General features: G+C 44.6%; 1 protein-coding gene across 2 annotated transcripts in view; it reads right to left on the bottom strand.

Annotated features, from left to right (window-relative positions):
- Window positions 1-16404, bottom strand: part of ADCY9 (adenylate cyclase 9) — an 82868-nt gene that overhangs the window by 24666 nt on the left and 41798 nt on the right. Inside the window, exons 2-4 of one of the 2 annotated variants that reach the window (XM_009091985.4) lie at window positions 12849-13021; window positions 7553-7657; window positions 3155-3372 (exon numbers count right to left, since the gene is read on the bottom strand). In XM_009091985.4, coding sequence (XP_009090233.3) covers window positions 3155-3372; window positions 7553-7657; window positions 12849-13021 — 496 coding nt within the window. The remainder of the gene's footprint in view (window positions 1-3154; window positions 3373-7552; window positions 7658-12848; window positions 13022-16404) is intronic. The other variant, XM_018916139.3, reaches the window with a different exon arrangement.

Here is a 16404-nt window from a genome sequence, read left to right as displayed (position 1 = left end):
ATCCTACAGAGCTTGTCTGTGTCTGAATTCTTTTTTTAAGGGGGTTTGGTTTTGGGGTTATTTTCTGTTTATTTTTATGGAACTCTTGCCTAAGAGGTTTCCTGGAAGCTCCCAGCACAAGATGGCATGTGGGAAGCATTTTTTTAAATTGAGATGCAAGATCAACCAAACACACATTCCTAGACTGATGCTAGAGAAGACAAAGGAGTCTAAGCATGAATATGGCCAATACTCAGTAACCTTTGAACATTCTGGTCTTGGCCAATACATTAAGAATATCAGGATACTCTCACTTGAGTCACCCCTCTCTCTTTCATTCTTGTCTTCATTCCTCACCTTTCTTAGACATTTCTAAGAGCATCTTACAATAAAAATTTTTAAAGCTTTTGGGTTGTTTTTTTTTAAAGTGCTGTTGAATCCCCTTTCTTCCTGCTGGAGGTGGTGATGGTGCTGCTGTGCTGGTGAAGGGTGTAGGAGGATCAGTCCAGCTCCACAGTGCAGCACGATACACAAGGTGGAACACGATGGAGCCAGGCTGAAGGCAGCAGTTCTGGGGCCTTCTCAGCTCCCTGTCAGCTCATTCTGTCTCCAAAAGGAAGATCCCACTTGATGAAACAGTCAAGTACATAATCTGTTTCCCAGGAGGCCTCTGCCTCCCAGCACAGGGTGTTCCCCAGATCAAGCAAGACTGGGAAGTGGGAAATGAAAGAAACGAACAAATTTTAAAATAATGAAAAAGTATTTTAACAAGAAACTGCCCCAAGGAGGGGATGAAGGACTGCACAGAACCCAGCTCTGGGGAGCTTCAGACATCCCTGAGATTCTGCTCTGGAAGTCTGAAGAGATCATTGTGAGTACTGCCCTGATCAGCATACCAGCACTTGCTTCTTGTACTTCAGAAGGTTTATAACCTAATACCTAATTTTTGTTGGAAACAAAAATCCTCAAAGCAAGAATCCATTGAGGATATTCCCAGTGAAATTAAATTCAAACATCCTAACTCTTACACTACAGTTTTCTTTTAAAGAGCACAATAATCTGCAGGTTACAATGAACAAAGAACAGGATTTTTATACAAGTAAAGCCAGACTCGAAGCTGAAAGGATTCACTGTTTGTCAAATATAGAGAATCAAGTTGTAAGAACTGGTTACTTTCATAAAAGGACTCTTTTGTAATGTACTAACAGAAACAAGCCACACTAATACTGTCTTTATTAATATTATTGTTAAAGAACATTGGAATTGTGCCGAGGTATCAGCTCCAAGGTGAAATCTTGGCATGCAAGAACCTCTCAGGCACACAGCTGAGCTCAATATCCCCAGTGCCCAGCATTTCCTCCCAGCTAGCCCCAGGCAGCTTCAGCTTCCTAATGCAGTCCACAGGCCCCTGAACTCCCCCAGGACATGTTTAACCCTTCCCAGCTCTGCAGGAAGCCTGTGGATGCACTTTATCACCATATCTGGGTTAAGTATTCTCTGTTCCCAGGAATTTCTATCCAAGTGCCCTGCAGTGGAAATCACTGCTCAGTGCTCAGGGAAGATCACTTGGCTTTGCAACAGCATCAAACCAACACTGCAGAACTCAGTGAAAATGGGAATTCCTGTAAAATGACCACAAGGAAGTTTGGTCCCCTCCTTGAGACACCTCAAATTCTCATTCAAAAATCCTCATAAATACTGGATTCATTAAGACCAACATTACGTTTTACAGAAGGGGACCAAGAACATTTTTAAAATGGCTTTTTCCATATCATTTCTCATTGAGAAATGTTGAAAAAATCAGTGTAAACTGGTAGGCTTGAAGCATTTTGCATAGATCTAATTAATCAGAAGATTATTTTTGGAAAGTTATGTTTACATGAACTGAACTCAGCAGAGAAGTTTCCCTGGCAACAAGAAATGGCCCACTTAATATGGTAATAATGATATTTAATTGGGACCAAAAAAAAAGCCAGGCTTTGACTGATCTCAAATCATGGTACTTCTTCTTCCAAATCAGAAAAAAATACCCATTTTGGGAGTGGAGGAGGAAAGCACCAGAACACAAGAACTTGAGTGAGATATCTTCAGCAGGCCAACTGCATAAATTAAGCTACTTCTATAACTTACAGTTTGCAGAGTGCTGGTTACATTTTAAAAAATATTCCTATTTGTTCTGGCTGATTTCTGCCAACATCTGGACAGTCCCAAATCATCTATTTTCTAATATTTGGAAATATCAGCTAAACCTCCATTCTCAGCCACTGATGACAGACCACACACTGAGAAAAACAGTAACAACCCTACATTTTGACTCAAGTGGCAACAGGAGAAAGGTAAACTGACAAAATCTAGGTAAGAGACTGGAGAGGGTAAAGGTGAGGATATCCCTGCTCCAAACAGCTGAGTCCACAGGAGAACACAGTTTCAAGGATATTAGATAAAATACCCTCAATCTGAGTGGAAGCAATGAAATAAAAATAAAAATAGCCACAAATAATAAGAAACTCCAGCTATCTGTTTAACTGCTCCAGTCAAGTCACTGCCATAATGGAGACAGGCACCCCACACTTCTGAATTTTGAAGAATATTTCTTCTGCCCAAAATAAGCTTTTTTGTTTGAAACAGAGAGAGAAACTCATTTTACAATAGCTAAGTAGATAGTAAGTCCATGAGAATTCACTTCCATTAATTCTGCTTCCAAGCCCTGTAGGATTTCATTAGTAACATGTTGTCAGACATTCTTCTTTTACTATAAAAAATGTGAGGTTTGTGGTTCAGATTTCAAGTTACACCTTAAACTGCAGAGGAAGGTACACACTACATGCATTAAGAGGACTTTGGATTATAAAATGGAGTTCAACTTCATGACAAGTGATTTAAAGAGCAATTTCCCCTTCAAAGACTCAGCTGAAGGAGGACTGACAGGAGGACTGTTCACCCTGGAAGCAATGAAAAACTGGTTTTACTTATTTTAAACAGAAAGTTTCTGACATCAGGTTTCTACTGTAGTTTAAGCAGAATAAAGACTAAAATCAAGAAACTTAAAATATTATATATGTTGACAACAATTACTGAAAGACAAAAAAAGCACACAAATGCTAAAGATATGGGCTCCCAGTACTGCTTTCTCACCTTTACAGGGTTTTCCACTGCACAGCTCCATCCTCCTTACCTGTCTTCTTTGATCACATCCACAAAGTGGGCATCTGTCTTTTCCCTGATGTTTTTGAACCTCAGGGGGAGCAGAGCTGACTGGTCCAGGCTCACCCCGCCCCAGCGCCCCTTCTCCTGCAGCATCTCATACAGAGAGGTTTGGCTGTTGCTGAGCTTCTCCTCCTGGGGAGGACTCAGAAGTCCATTCTGGGTCTTTGGGCTGTGTCCTCCTGGAGCCTGGACAGCAGAGAGCAAAACACACCCAGGGAATGTCAGCAGAACAGACAGGAGAGGTGCAAGGAACACAAACTGAGAGGAGCTCTTCCCTCAGCACCCTGAGCTCTGCCCTGGCCACAGAGCCCAAGCTGGCCCTGCCCTGAGCCCAGCCCCACTTCCTGTGCCTGCATCTCCCACACCTCCCCTGTGCCTCCTTAGGTGCCACCTTTGTGCCTTCTCTGAACCACCTCTGCAAGGAGCAGAAAACAAAGCCCATTTTCACCCACTCAGTGACAACCAACCACAAGCCCAAATTTCATTCACTCATCTTATGGTTAAGACTCTTCTAGAAAGCTTCTTAAATACCCATTAAATTGTGCTGACTCTCCCTGGGTCATGAGACAGCTCACTCTGCCAGCCCTTGCTGATCCTTCCCCTGACCACTACAGGCCAGCTGCTTTCCCAGAGGTTCTCCCTCTCCCCCACCTGTGGGATCAGCCCTTTTGTACATCTCATTCTACAACAAAAACTCCTGTAAATAAACTACATTTCCTTCTCTAAGACATAATTATTTTTCTGGTTTTCTTTTGCCTTTGTATTAACTTTCACAACAGCCTACAACATGGTTTAGGTACACATTATCACCAATTCTGCTGTCATTGGAGAGCACAAATTACTTTTAAACAAAAATAATTCCATTTTTGTGGAGCCTGAAGTTCCCTCTTTTACATTTTGTTTGACCTAGACCAATATGTACTGAAGCAATTCCAAAAGAATTAGACAGCTAAGTGTGGTTAGAATGAAAATGAACTGCAGTTAGTCAGGATCATTTTCAAATGCAAACACAGAGCAAACTTGGCATATTTGAGTGTTCATCTCCCCCCTCCATATCTTATCACCTATCATGTAGCATTTATCCTCATCCTGAAGCCCACTCATGACAGAAGTTTCTCCATTCCTGCTTGTACAGAAGTGACAAGCTCCTCCAGAAGACTATTCTTGGATGCCACCACAGTGACCATAAATAAATACCATAAATATCATCACCACCCCAACCACGTGCTGAAATATGCTACTGACATTGTAAAATCAACTTAGTTAAAGTTAAAAAATATCTTCTTTCTGGCTGCCCGTGCAAAATCAATTCCATTTCCTTTGTGATGTGTCCTGTGAAGCAAAGGAGGCACATGAACACAAGACAGGTGAAAGGAAAGGTTCAGACACAGCCAAGGAGAGACAAGACTGAGGGGGCAGCAGGAGAACCCTGTACAGGGATGAGCCAGGAAGTCCTTGGGCTTGGCTCCTGTCACAGCCAAGACCTCTAGAGCTAAAGGCATAACAAGGTGGGTTGGAATGGTTCCCTGGAGCTCCAGGAAAAGCAGGAGGGAGGTGGGTTGTGCTTCCCCTTCCTCCTCCCTCCCGGGGATGGGGATCCCCACCCTGCGGGCTGCCCTGGCCTGGGTGAGCCCCAGAGCCACGTGCTGGGAGCCAGGAGATGGAAGGAGTCCCAGTCTGGTCCCTTCTAGCCCTCACAGCAGTTGTTCTGGCAGCTTGCAGGTGTTCCCAGCACAGGGACAGCAGCTGAGGAAGGAATAGGAAATGGGGTGGTTTCCTTGGTGTGCTGCCAATGCTTTGCTGCAGACCATAATCACCAGAAGGGAAAGGGGATTGCAGCCACAGACTCCAGCAGGGGCACAGCAGGGGACAGAGGGACACTCCTGGAAGGCAGAGGCACAAGAATTTCTCACATAAAATGTCACCAGGCTCTTTTCTAAGAGAAGACACTGAGCAGCTCCTGAGCAAATCCTCCTAGACCCCTGCCAGGTTATCCAGCCTGCCCAGAGGGAGCAGGGCTATGGAGCATCCTGCAGAGCCAGGGCAAACCCCTCTGGTCTTGGAGGGAGGAGGACTAGCAAAGGGAAACCAAATCAACTGATCAACCAGCTCTTTGTGAAGAGCCTTCACTGGTTGGTGGGTTGGTTTTTCTTAACTTATGTTAAAGATTCTATTTGCTTGGAGCATCTCCCAGAACAATCTGAGGCCTAAAGAAAAACTGAAAGTCACAGTTACCATCTTTTTTCCCCCCTGTGAAACAATCTTTCTCCCCTTCCTCACCACTCCAGCCACTTGTTATTTGAAAAGCAGAAACCAAGAACTCATAGTTTTTACCATGATCAGCTCAAATAAAAGATTCGGACTCCTAGGCACTGTCTGCTTTCCCTGCTGTTCCTCAAGATCATCTGAAAAATGCAGTGAAAATTTCTCTCTTTCAAAGAAGGTCAGCATGGACTTTCTCTTTAGCTCCTTGGCAAAGGCTCAAATCCCCAAGAAAATTCTTCCCTTCAGTCAGCTCAAGGTTTCTCTGTGCTCTGTTAATCTTAACAGGCAGGGATTAGAGTATGAAACTGTTTGTGTAGGAGAAAATCCCTATTTATTAAATGTTGTTAGCTCCAACGTTACTGGGACTTCTGAAGGCAACAGGCTGCAGGGTTTCCCTGAGAACTTGGAGGCTTGTGTGGAGTTTCCTCTCATCAAGAGACAAGGAAGCTCCAGAGGCTGCTGGGAGCCTTGCAAGTCCAAGGAAATGATTAAACATCATGAACATTCCCTAAAGACAGGGGACCTGAGGGCAGCATGGGCTGTGGGAAGGGAACAGAGATGGGCAGAGGGAGCTTACGTCTCTTCTTCCCAAGAGAGCTGAGGCTGCAAGGAAATCTTGGGAACCAAATGCCACAGCAACTCTGTGCATGAGTGGCTGTTCTCTGAGCTTTCAGTTGAACAGGCATCCCAGACTTACTGACAGCCATGACACAGCTCCCATTTTTGGCTGAGCAAAAACAGAACCAAACAAAAGAAGGACGTGAGATCTGGGCTCCACTGGAATTCCTCCAGTGCAATCACAGACTTCATCCTCAACTCTGCATCCAAATCTCCTCCAAGGAAGGTCTGCTGACTTGCTGACTCACCCACATGAAGCCAATGCAGGTACAGTAGGAAGCAATTTAAACCAGGCAGTTGGCACCTAAGGACAATCAATCCCTCTTCAGTCGGTTCTTGGAGATCCCTGCATGTGGGCAGAGGCCACCTGGGGAAGAAGCATCTCCTGCCTACCATCTTGGCAGCCCAGGCAGATCTCCCACATGTTCTCTGTCTTAGAGATCTCCAGCTGGTTTGAGACAAGTCCCTGCTGACAACCTCCCTCAGGGCTCAAGGGATCAGGATTTTATTCTTTTCTTAGGCTGTTTCCTGGAACTCTGGCACAGAACTGCTGTGTAACACACCCCTACAGCCCAGTAAGGCAGGCCCTGCTTCTGAGCTTACAGTTTCAGCATGAGACAACATGTCAAGTACAGAGAGGGACAAACACAGATTAATGCAGTGGCTCAGCACTGGCAACAATGCTGGCAAGGTTTTCAATCAGCTTTACTGGTGAGAAGAGCTGTAAGGCATACATGAAGAACAAGCTCACCGTCTCAGAGCATGTCCATGAAGTGATTCTCCCCAGGGAGGGAAAACATTATACTTATTTGAATATATAACAACCAGAAAACGAGCACTGGTCCTCAGTCTGCATTTAGCTTAATGTTCAGGCAGGAGTGAGAGGGAATAGGCAGAGCAGAGAGGCTGCAAAGGTCACAAACAGGATTACAAACAGGCAATGTCCGGCATAGCACAGGAATTAGGTGGCTTCAGTGAGAGTATCAAAGCAGCAGGCAAGGAACCAAGCATGGCAGCAGCACAAGGAATACGAAAGAGGCTGTTTCTGTAGGTCAGGAAAGGATGCAAACCGACTTAAAGCTGTGAATTTCATGTGTGAATAGGAATGACCTCGTCTTAGAGCGGTGATGCAGAAGATGCTGGCGAGACACAGAACTTGTGGTGAGCTGACCCAGCCTGCTGGTGTGAGGATGGAGAGTGTGGGAGTGCTCCTTGGGCCTCCCTCTTTGGGTACCATCAGCATAGTTCAAAGAATCCAAATTTTAGGTCCTTCTCAGGATCAAGTTGAGCCCACAAAATTACTAAAATTTTGAAAGCTGGGGCAGGGAGACTCAGCTAAATTTTTGAACACAAATGAAAAATCAAAATCAGAATCAGTTCTGCTGCTGAAGAGCTTAGATAAAGGAATACTGGTGAAAAAATAAGAAAGCTGGGGGAAGCAGAAAAATAAGGGGAAAAGGCAAGTGAGAAATACTTCAATTACCTTCGTACTGTTTTTATGCTCATCCTGACAACCATTTTGGATAGCTCCTTCATCTATGCTGACATCGCAGGGGGGAGCAAGGGTGGTACTACATGAAGGGCAAGGCTGAAATGAGACAAAAGAATTTTAGCCAGGAATGTTCTGGTGTCCTTGTAGTATGATGCAATTCGTAATTCAGTCCACTTGTATACTTGCAGCACGGTTCAAAGATAAACAAAGCTACAGAATGGGAGGCAGGGAGCAAAATTTGACTGGAACAGAATGCACCATTTCAAAAATAAATCACAGATTTGCTGTTTGCTGAAGCTAAATCTAATCCAGGAAAGCTTCACTAGTGTAAGATCACAGATACACTGTAATCACTGTGCACAGGCAAAGGACTTCCCCAAGAGGAATAAAACACTCTTTAGTAGGAGAAGTGCAATTTGCCTGGGTGAAACCTGCCTGTGAGGGGATCTGAATGGCAGTAGGAGAGAAGACAGCACAAAATACAGCAAAATCCAGAAAAAACATGAAACACCATGATGCATTATGAACAGTCCAGGGAAATGGAAAGCAACAAATCTGAAATGAATAAAGGCAAATGCTTTTTCATACAGAGCCCTAAGACAGGGGAGTTCAGGCTATTTTACACTGCTGGAGCCAAACACCCAGCAAATGTCACAGGGAACAAGGAAAGCAAAACCATCAGGATTTGTACCAGTTTCAGGTTGTGCACTTTGGAAGAAACTTAAAATGCTGCATTGGAGCTTTTAAAACAAGCTAATTCCTTCAAGTAAAAATGCAATCTTCTTTAGGGGAATTAAGCCTGGAATTGTATCTTCCAAGTTCTTTCACTTTCTCCTCCAGAGGCACAATCCTGCTCAGAGGGTCCCTGAGCAGCTCCTGGCATCTCCTCTGCTCTGGAGATGTTCAGGGTGACCAGGCTCACCAAAGTCTGCTGCTAAACACCACAGCAAGTTTTCCAGCAAGAACCTGAGCCTTTTGTCACAAACTCAACATCCATTTAATTCTGTTTGTTTGTTCTGGACATGTTCAAGCCTGTCTAGTCCAAACCCACAACTTCTGCCTCCAGGTTCACTCCCCATTTCAGAGACCAGCATGTTAAGTCTTTTCAGAACTAACTTTTCACCTAATGCTCCTTTTCCACCTTTGATATCCCACCTGAAAACACCCAGCTTGTTTACTTTCCAGATGTTTCTCCCAGCCCACTCTCCCTGTGATATCTAGCCACTCACCAATGCCTCTCAAGGGCTTTCACGTAGGACCTGGAGCCTCCTCAGCAGCCAGCAGATCGTCTTGTCTGCTATTCCTCAGGGACACAGTCCAGGCTGGGCACTGAAACTACTCTGGGTTTCCTAAGCTGCCATCAGATAAACAATTTACATCCAGTTCTGAACCTGTGCAGGCTGAACAAATACCAACACAGCTGAAGAAACTGTGGAGTTGGTTCTCAAATGGTTTTGTTTAAAAATAATCTCTGACTAACTATCACAAATGTCTTGGCCACTTGATGGAAGGCATTTAGATGGCCTAAAAAATAAATTGCCAGTGGGCTACCAAGCCTTACTAACTAACCCTCTGGGAGTTAGACTTAGATTTATCCATGCCAAAAGTCAGGTAATGGTGACAAAAAACAAATGCCTCTAACAAAAAAAGAAGAAAGCACTCCCTGTTTGATCCTGCTAATAAATAGCAAGACCACCTCCAACACTCAGCTCCCAGGGTGAAGCCAGAAGACAAAGGACTTGGAAAAGCAGCCTGACCTTTGGGAAGAGGCAGAAGTTCCTCTGACTTTCCCCATGTGTTCAAGTCAACATCATTAACTTCCTTCTCTATTGCAGGCATTCACAGGCTCCGTGTGCTGTGACCTCAGTGCCATGAATAAAACATTAATGCACTTCCAGCAAACACTAAGACAAGCAAAGGACTTTCTGTTTTCATACCAAGCAATCATTAAAACATTTTTACAACAGCTTATGATTCCCTGTCAAGTGAAGCATGTCATAAAAGATGATAGGGAAGATAAACTGATCCCAAAACCACTTAAGCAGGGTAGAGTGTTTTCATTCAAAAACCCACCTGCTATTATAGATTCACTCAGAGTCCATACCCTCTGTGTTCGCCATTTCAGTAATGTAAACACACCTTATTGACATTCAAACTGCAACAAGGCTTGCAGTTCAATGAACTGCAGATACACCAGAGGAGGAAATACAATTCCTTTCATGGATCAATTACTGTTGCACTCTCCCTCCTGACTTTCCTTTGCAGATCTTGTCCTCTAGAACATCCCTTCAAGCCCAAAATGTGAAAGTCATCCTTTGCATCTAATATAGCCACTTATTCCCTTTAAAATAAAAATATTTCAACTCGCCTGTAATTTTGCCTCTCCTACTTAAGTCTCTTTGCAGAGCTGGAGTCATCTCCTCCTACACTGACACCATTTACAGCTTTGTATTTAAAACAGTCGGCATGTAAGTCATGATTCTTTTGCAAATGATTATCTCCAGACCCTACCAGCAAGCTGCAGGCTTTAAAAAAAACCCTCACGAAAAACCCAAAAGCTGTAAAAAAGAAACCCACTCCTTTTCAAAAATTGTGCATGATCTCTGATCAAACTGCAGTCATACCTTGTGGGGTTTTTTTAACATACATACATATTTAAAGCAAAAGAGAGGAAATTTAGATTCAATACAATGAAGAAATTTTTTACAATGGGAGTGGTGAAACACTGGCACAGGTTTGCCCAGTGAGGTGGTGGCTGCCCCTGGATCCCTGGAAGTGTCCAAGACCAGGCTGGATGGGGCTTGGAGCAACCTGGGATAGTGGAAGGAAGGTGTCCTTTCCATGGCATGGAAAAGCAGATAGGCCAAACCATCCCACGATTCTGTGATTCTCCCCAGCAAAGAGAAGGCTGGTGCACATTACCCTCAAGAGCATGCTGTGGAGTCAGGAATCCCTGGACCTGGCTGTGCTGGGAGAGGCAGGGATGCTCCACACTGCTGTGTTGCCACTACAGCCACAGAACAGGTTGTTAAGGCAGTGCTCACACAGTCACAGGGAAACCTGGGCTCATCTAGAATACCCTGCAGCATCAGAGCCCTGGGGCAAGGCAGGCTCAGGAATCACAGCTGTGAGGACACTTAGGAAATCCCTGGCCAGAGCTGCAGTGTGAGGGTGGTGAGTAAAACCAGGCACTTCCAGACACAAACTCTGCAGTAGCTGGAGCACAACAGGGCAGCCAAGGCAGCTAAATCTGGGCTGGCACTTGTCTGAGATGCTCTTCTGAGCAGCTTCTTTTAGTTTCTCCTTCTCTCACTCACAGCCACACTGGTACTTTTGCACTCTACAGACTTTGACTCAGCAATGAAACATCTCAAGGGCCAGGAGCTGCACTGCAATGATCCTTGTGAATCCCTTCCACTCAGGATATTCTAAATAGCAATTAACACCCAGCAACAGTCTCAGAACAGAAAATCAGGGACAAAGTGTAGTGGGGCAGCACCATGTTCCACATCACATCCCAGCTGCTCAGGAAGAGTGGTGCAGCTGTACCTGCCCTTGTGCAAGGTAGATCACCCCACATTTCAGAAAACACAGAGCTGATCCTTAACCAAAGACTTCATTTTGCTCCCAGATCACTTTAACAAGTACCACTCCAAGTTTGTAGATAACAATGTTACCAAGCCCCAGCTGCAGGTGGGTCAGTCCCATCCTCCACTGCAGTTCCAGTCCTCAGTCACAGCCTCCTCTGCTGTCTGACATTCCCAAGGCATCCTCACTGTCTCTCAGAACAGCAGCCACAGCTTCACTGCTTGGCTTCATCCCTCCTCTCTCCCTTCTGCTCCACACTGGCAGCTCAGCAATCCTGCTCCACTTGGCACACTCTTCTTCCTTCACTGCTTGAAATGAAGGAGTTTCTGTCACTGCCACACCTGGACCTCTGCATGAGCAGAGCCTGGGCAGCACTCACAGTTTATCTGTACAGCTCCCCCCAGCTCTAAGATGTATTTTCCTGCCTTATTTGCCATTGCCTTCACTGAAAGGCAAGAAAGAGCTGGAAAGCTGGTGCCAGGAGGATGCCAAATATATTCTTTCTTACACAGGAAAAGGAATAGCAACACATCACCAGTAACTTGGATGGTGTCAAACCACATTCAGTGCACATTCTGGGGAGGGATAAAGATGGCTACAGTTGCCTTCTGTGGTTAAAGAGCCTGGCCTGCTCTCTAAGGAGCTCACTCCACTTTGGACCAGCCCTGTGGGTCAGCCCTCCAGCTGATCTCACCTTTAATCCAGGATTTTTCCTTCAAATCTAAAAACTGGGAGCAGAGGCAGGGTAAAGGTGCCCTACTCATGCTCTCCTAATCCAGGAAAAAATGAGAAGCAGTAAAAATGAAGTAGCATGAAAATTATCCTCCCATCAACTCTGTCAGCTGAGTCTCAAACCTGGGTTGAAGAGATCCAGCCAGGACTGGCCACACTGAAGTGTAAGGACAGGACCTGCAGATGGCCACCCCTGGCTCTGACATTTGTGCCCACCTCAGGCAGCCCAGGAGAAGGAATTCTCAGCACAAATGAAAAGAGAGAATAGACATCTGTTGTTTGGGAAATCTGTTCTGAGATGGAAGATGGAGAGTAACAGCAAAGCTCTGAAGCAATACACATTGTTTCACAGATTTCCTTGTCAAGAGATCTTCTGAGAGGTGTGAACATAACAAAGTGTCATCATTCCTCCAAGCTGAATCCATACAAATCATTGCCCTCAGCTCCAGATATAGGTTTCTAGAGCAAGCAGATAAACCAATCTCCCAACCCACCAGAGCATTTTCTCCCATCACAAAAACAATCCAATTATCTTTTGCAGGGATGTCTGTTGAATACTCATGGAAAGGTTCACAGGTACATGACCTCCATGACAGAGGAACTGCAGAAGCAGCAAAAGCAGAAAATCCCAGAAGTTACAGTAGCTGCATAAATCATATTCTTCCCCCCCCATAAAATCCAGTCCATTGAAAAAGCATCACTGACCTCTCAGTCCTGAAATACAAACAGAAATATTTATTTGAAACCACCTTTGAGAAGTGCTCACCTTATTTCAGGGATTGTTTGCCAAGTGGGGAGTGAGCCATTTGACTTGGTAAATTTTTCCTCCCTCAAACTCTGTTTTGTCACTCTATGTACACACACCCATACATATGTAAATATGTAAAGCAGTGCATAAACAAGCCCATAAGGTTTCCCCAGCCCTGCTTTGAGATCTGTGCTGCTGAGCTTTGAGAGAAAAACTCACCTTGGGCTTTTCCACCTGCTTGCTTGTCTTGGTCAGGTCACTGGAGCTGTCGGCTGCCGACGTTCCCGGGGTCCTGGCTCCGTCTGCAGACTCCAAGCCAGGAAGCAAAGCTTGAGAACAGCTGCACTGGGGCTCCTTCACCTTCTGACCTGAGATCAGATAGGTCTTTAAACCTACAGGAAATAGAAATGACCAGTGAGAACTACAGAAAGGCAGAGAGAACACTCCTTTGGGCTACCAAAGCACTGCCAAGACTCAGGAATGCAGTGCACAAAAAAGACAGTGGCTGGGAAAAACAGCCAGGGATTCAAGTATGATCTGTGCAAAGTGGTGGCACAAAGGGTTCCCCAATCTGCTGTTCCAGACAGAAGAGGTGACTCCGACACACAGCAACATGCTCTCTCTTTATTCCACTTTCACTCATGTACTTCTGAAAAACACAGCTAAGACCTTATGTGTTTGCTTCTAAGTCGTAATTTGAGCTTTCACTTTAACTCTTTACTTCTGGAAAGGATCTGCAGCCTGGTTTTCACTGATATCTGTATTAATATTCTACTTCTGAAAAAGCAGCTTGTACTCCTTCACTTGCCAGAGAGATGTCGTGAACATTACTTAGTGCTGGTAGCACACTGAGAAAGGAAATGGCATTTAAGTGCTAGAAATTCTGATGGGTTTTCATAGTCAGTGCAGACTTCACATTTTTAAAGAACAAAATCAATCTCCCTCTCTCACACGTACACCCACACACGCCCTCTGCAACTGGTGTATGAATTGAAGCATAATTGGAAAGCAGATCCAATACTAAAGGCCAGGCTGGTAAATAGCAGGTTGTATCAAGCTGAGCTGTATCAAAAACCTGTTCAAAAAATGAAAGATCGGAATTTCATTTAACATAGCACTTCTTTTACATCCTTGAACTTTGTGCTGTGGTGTTCTGGGCTATTTCTAGACACAAAGCCTGAGAAGGAGCTCTTAATCACAGCTTTCTGAATTCACAGGAGTTCATTTCATTGCCACTGGATGGGCAATGTCCTGCTCAGCATGGAGGGGCACCAATGTCCCCCAAAAAGAGTGAAGGGCACCAGTGCGCACAAGGGCAAAGTGCTCCTTTCTCTGTGGTCCTGGGATGGCTGCTGGGTCCCATCTGGCTCAGCTCTGCATCCTCTCCCAAACCCTGAGGCTTGGCTCCCAGTGCAGCCAGACAGGGCTGTCACAGCCATCGACCCATTCAATTGGCTCCATCCACAGGGTGAGCACTGGAAATAAATGTGTCAAGCTGCAGCCTGAGGAAGAGGGCAGGTTCCTGCTCCCTGTGATAAGATCACTCTCTCATAACCTCCTTCACAGACAGAAAATCATATTCCATAAACCTCCCTTTAGGTCTGTAATACACAACACAGACTGTACGTGGCCAAAACCTTTCCAATAAAAATAACTCAGGCACACTGAGAGCAACTTCGCAGTTTCTCTCTTTATTCCACTCGTAGCTTCAGCTCCTGAACATGACAGGCAGCACAGGAAGCCACATCCCTACCCACCATGTCTCCCTCAGGCTCCAAAGCTGCTGGGAAAGCTCTGCTGCTCTCACCCAGAGCTCCAAAGCCAGGCACACTTGCTGGCATCTCGAGATGTTACACCATAGCCAATCTTTATATTTATATCATTTATAGCAGTGCTCAGATTTTATTTGGCAGTGCTGCTTAATAAAATCTGACTGCTGCTGGCTTCCAGATGTCGAGCTCTCTCCTTCAGACTTCTGCTGATGGAGGCTGTTGTTTGAGGAATTCACCACAATCAGCTCACAATTATATGTTTACTGTGGTAAAGGCTGGAGCATTAACTGACTACTCCTATTTTTAAAAGCTACCTTAAAGCAACAGGAGCAATTCCCCTACTCCTATTATTCCTCCAATTTTTTCCCTACACAAATATCTTTTCTTTGTTTATTGCACTTTTGAAAAGGCACTTTTTATCTTTCACTGTGCCATGCAGGAAAATTGTTTTGTCAATCTTGTTGTATGCAGTAAAATTATCTCCAGTTTGAGCTCCACACCAAAGAAAAGGAGGAAAAGGAGGAAAGGCTACAACACACCAGATACTGCAACTGGATTTGGGAAAGCAGAATCCAGTCTTGCCCCAGCCTGAAATATCAGCTCCTTGACCCCACTCCCCACCTTGTCCTCTCCATCCCCACCAGCCCACAGCACATCAACAGCAGCCACCCTGTCCTCCAGGCTTTAAAGGTGCCTAAAATGCTTGGCTGTTGCCACCAAGGACTCTAAAAATCTCTTTATTCCCTCCTCATGCTCCCCAGCCCCACCACACCCCTGCACAAGGAGTGCTACTCAAAAGGGGTAATTTGAATTGGGACGGAAAGAGAAAAACCAATATCCTGCATGTGCTTTGTATGGAGCCAACAGGAGAGCTAGGAGGAGAAAAAGGTTATTTTGTACAGTTTTGGAAAAGGAGAGGTGTAAAAACCTTTCACCTTCACAAAACTTTGCTAACGTGGCCTAGCTAATACTTGTTTGTTATTAAATCCTTATGATGGGAAAACTCCATTTGCTTCAGTGTTCCCTGGAAATCTGTGACACTTCACAAAGCACCTCCTAGGCTGCGTCTGAAATATTGTGGTAGAAAAAAGGGACATTAGTTGAGTAGAACTGTCCTGGTGTAACTAAAATGCATCATTTGAGAACAGTGTTCTTCCTCCTTTGACATTTCCAGGGAATCAGTACAACCAACACTGTCATTTTCCACACAAGCAGTACAGGGAGTGAAAAACATCCACACCAGCACGTTTAAATCAATTAAGTAACATGACAATAAGGAATGAATAAATAAAGGAGCTGCTATTTTATGTGAAAATGCAATTTTTGGTCTGTGTTGCTGCGCAACGAAGTAACTCAAGACATGGCAATGCAGAAAACGATATGAAGTGCCTGGAGTGCTATTTATAAAGGCCAAGATCAATCTTGTACTCACTTCCTTCCCCGAAATTTATCCAAAATAAATGCTGAAGCACAACCTCAAAGTACCTGATAGCAAATCTGTCCTCTGGCAAGCTTTAACCTGCAATTCTGCTTTTTCCAGAGATGGTTCTTGGAAGCAAAGACAGGGAACAGGCTACAACAGCCCCAATAAACCAACTTAACACTGTAATATTTTCTGCCCTGGGAAAAAAACGAGCTCTCTCGTGTTTCTCTGAGGAACACAAACCATTCCTTTCATTGCTCTTCAAGGTCTGAGATCCTGTAAGCATTATAAAGAATAACAGCTCCTGCACACTGAGCCAAAACACTCATTGCTTGAAGTCATCTACTTTGAATATTGACATGGCAGTGTTTGCAAAGTGTATTTTTGACAAAATAATAACAGATGAGATCGTCATAGAACGACTGTGGCTTTCTTAGTCCCACTACTGTGGAATTTTAGAAGCATTAGTGAGTCTCTCTACTTGGCTCCTTCCTTCAGATTGCCTTTCTTTGATCCCTGGCATTTCTCTGAGCTTATAAAAACAGAAAACCCACCCCAACCACTAAAAACCACTCCTAAT

Source organism: Serinus canaria, chromosome 14, assembly GCF_022539315.1.
Source record: "Serinus canaria isolate serCan28SL12 chromosome 14, serCan2020, whole genome shotgun sequence".
NCBI classification, from domain to species: domain Eukaryota; kingdom Metazoa; phylum Chordata; class Aves; order Passeriformes; family Fringillidae; genus Serinus; species Serinus canaria.
This window is presented reverse-complemented; position numbering and strand designations above follow the sequence as displayed.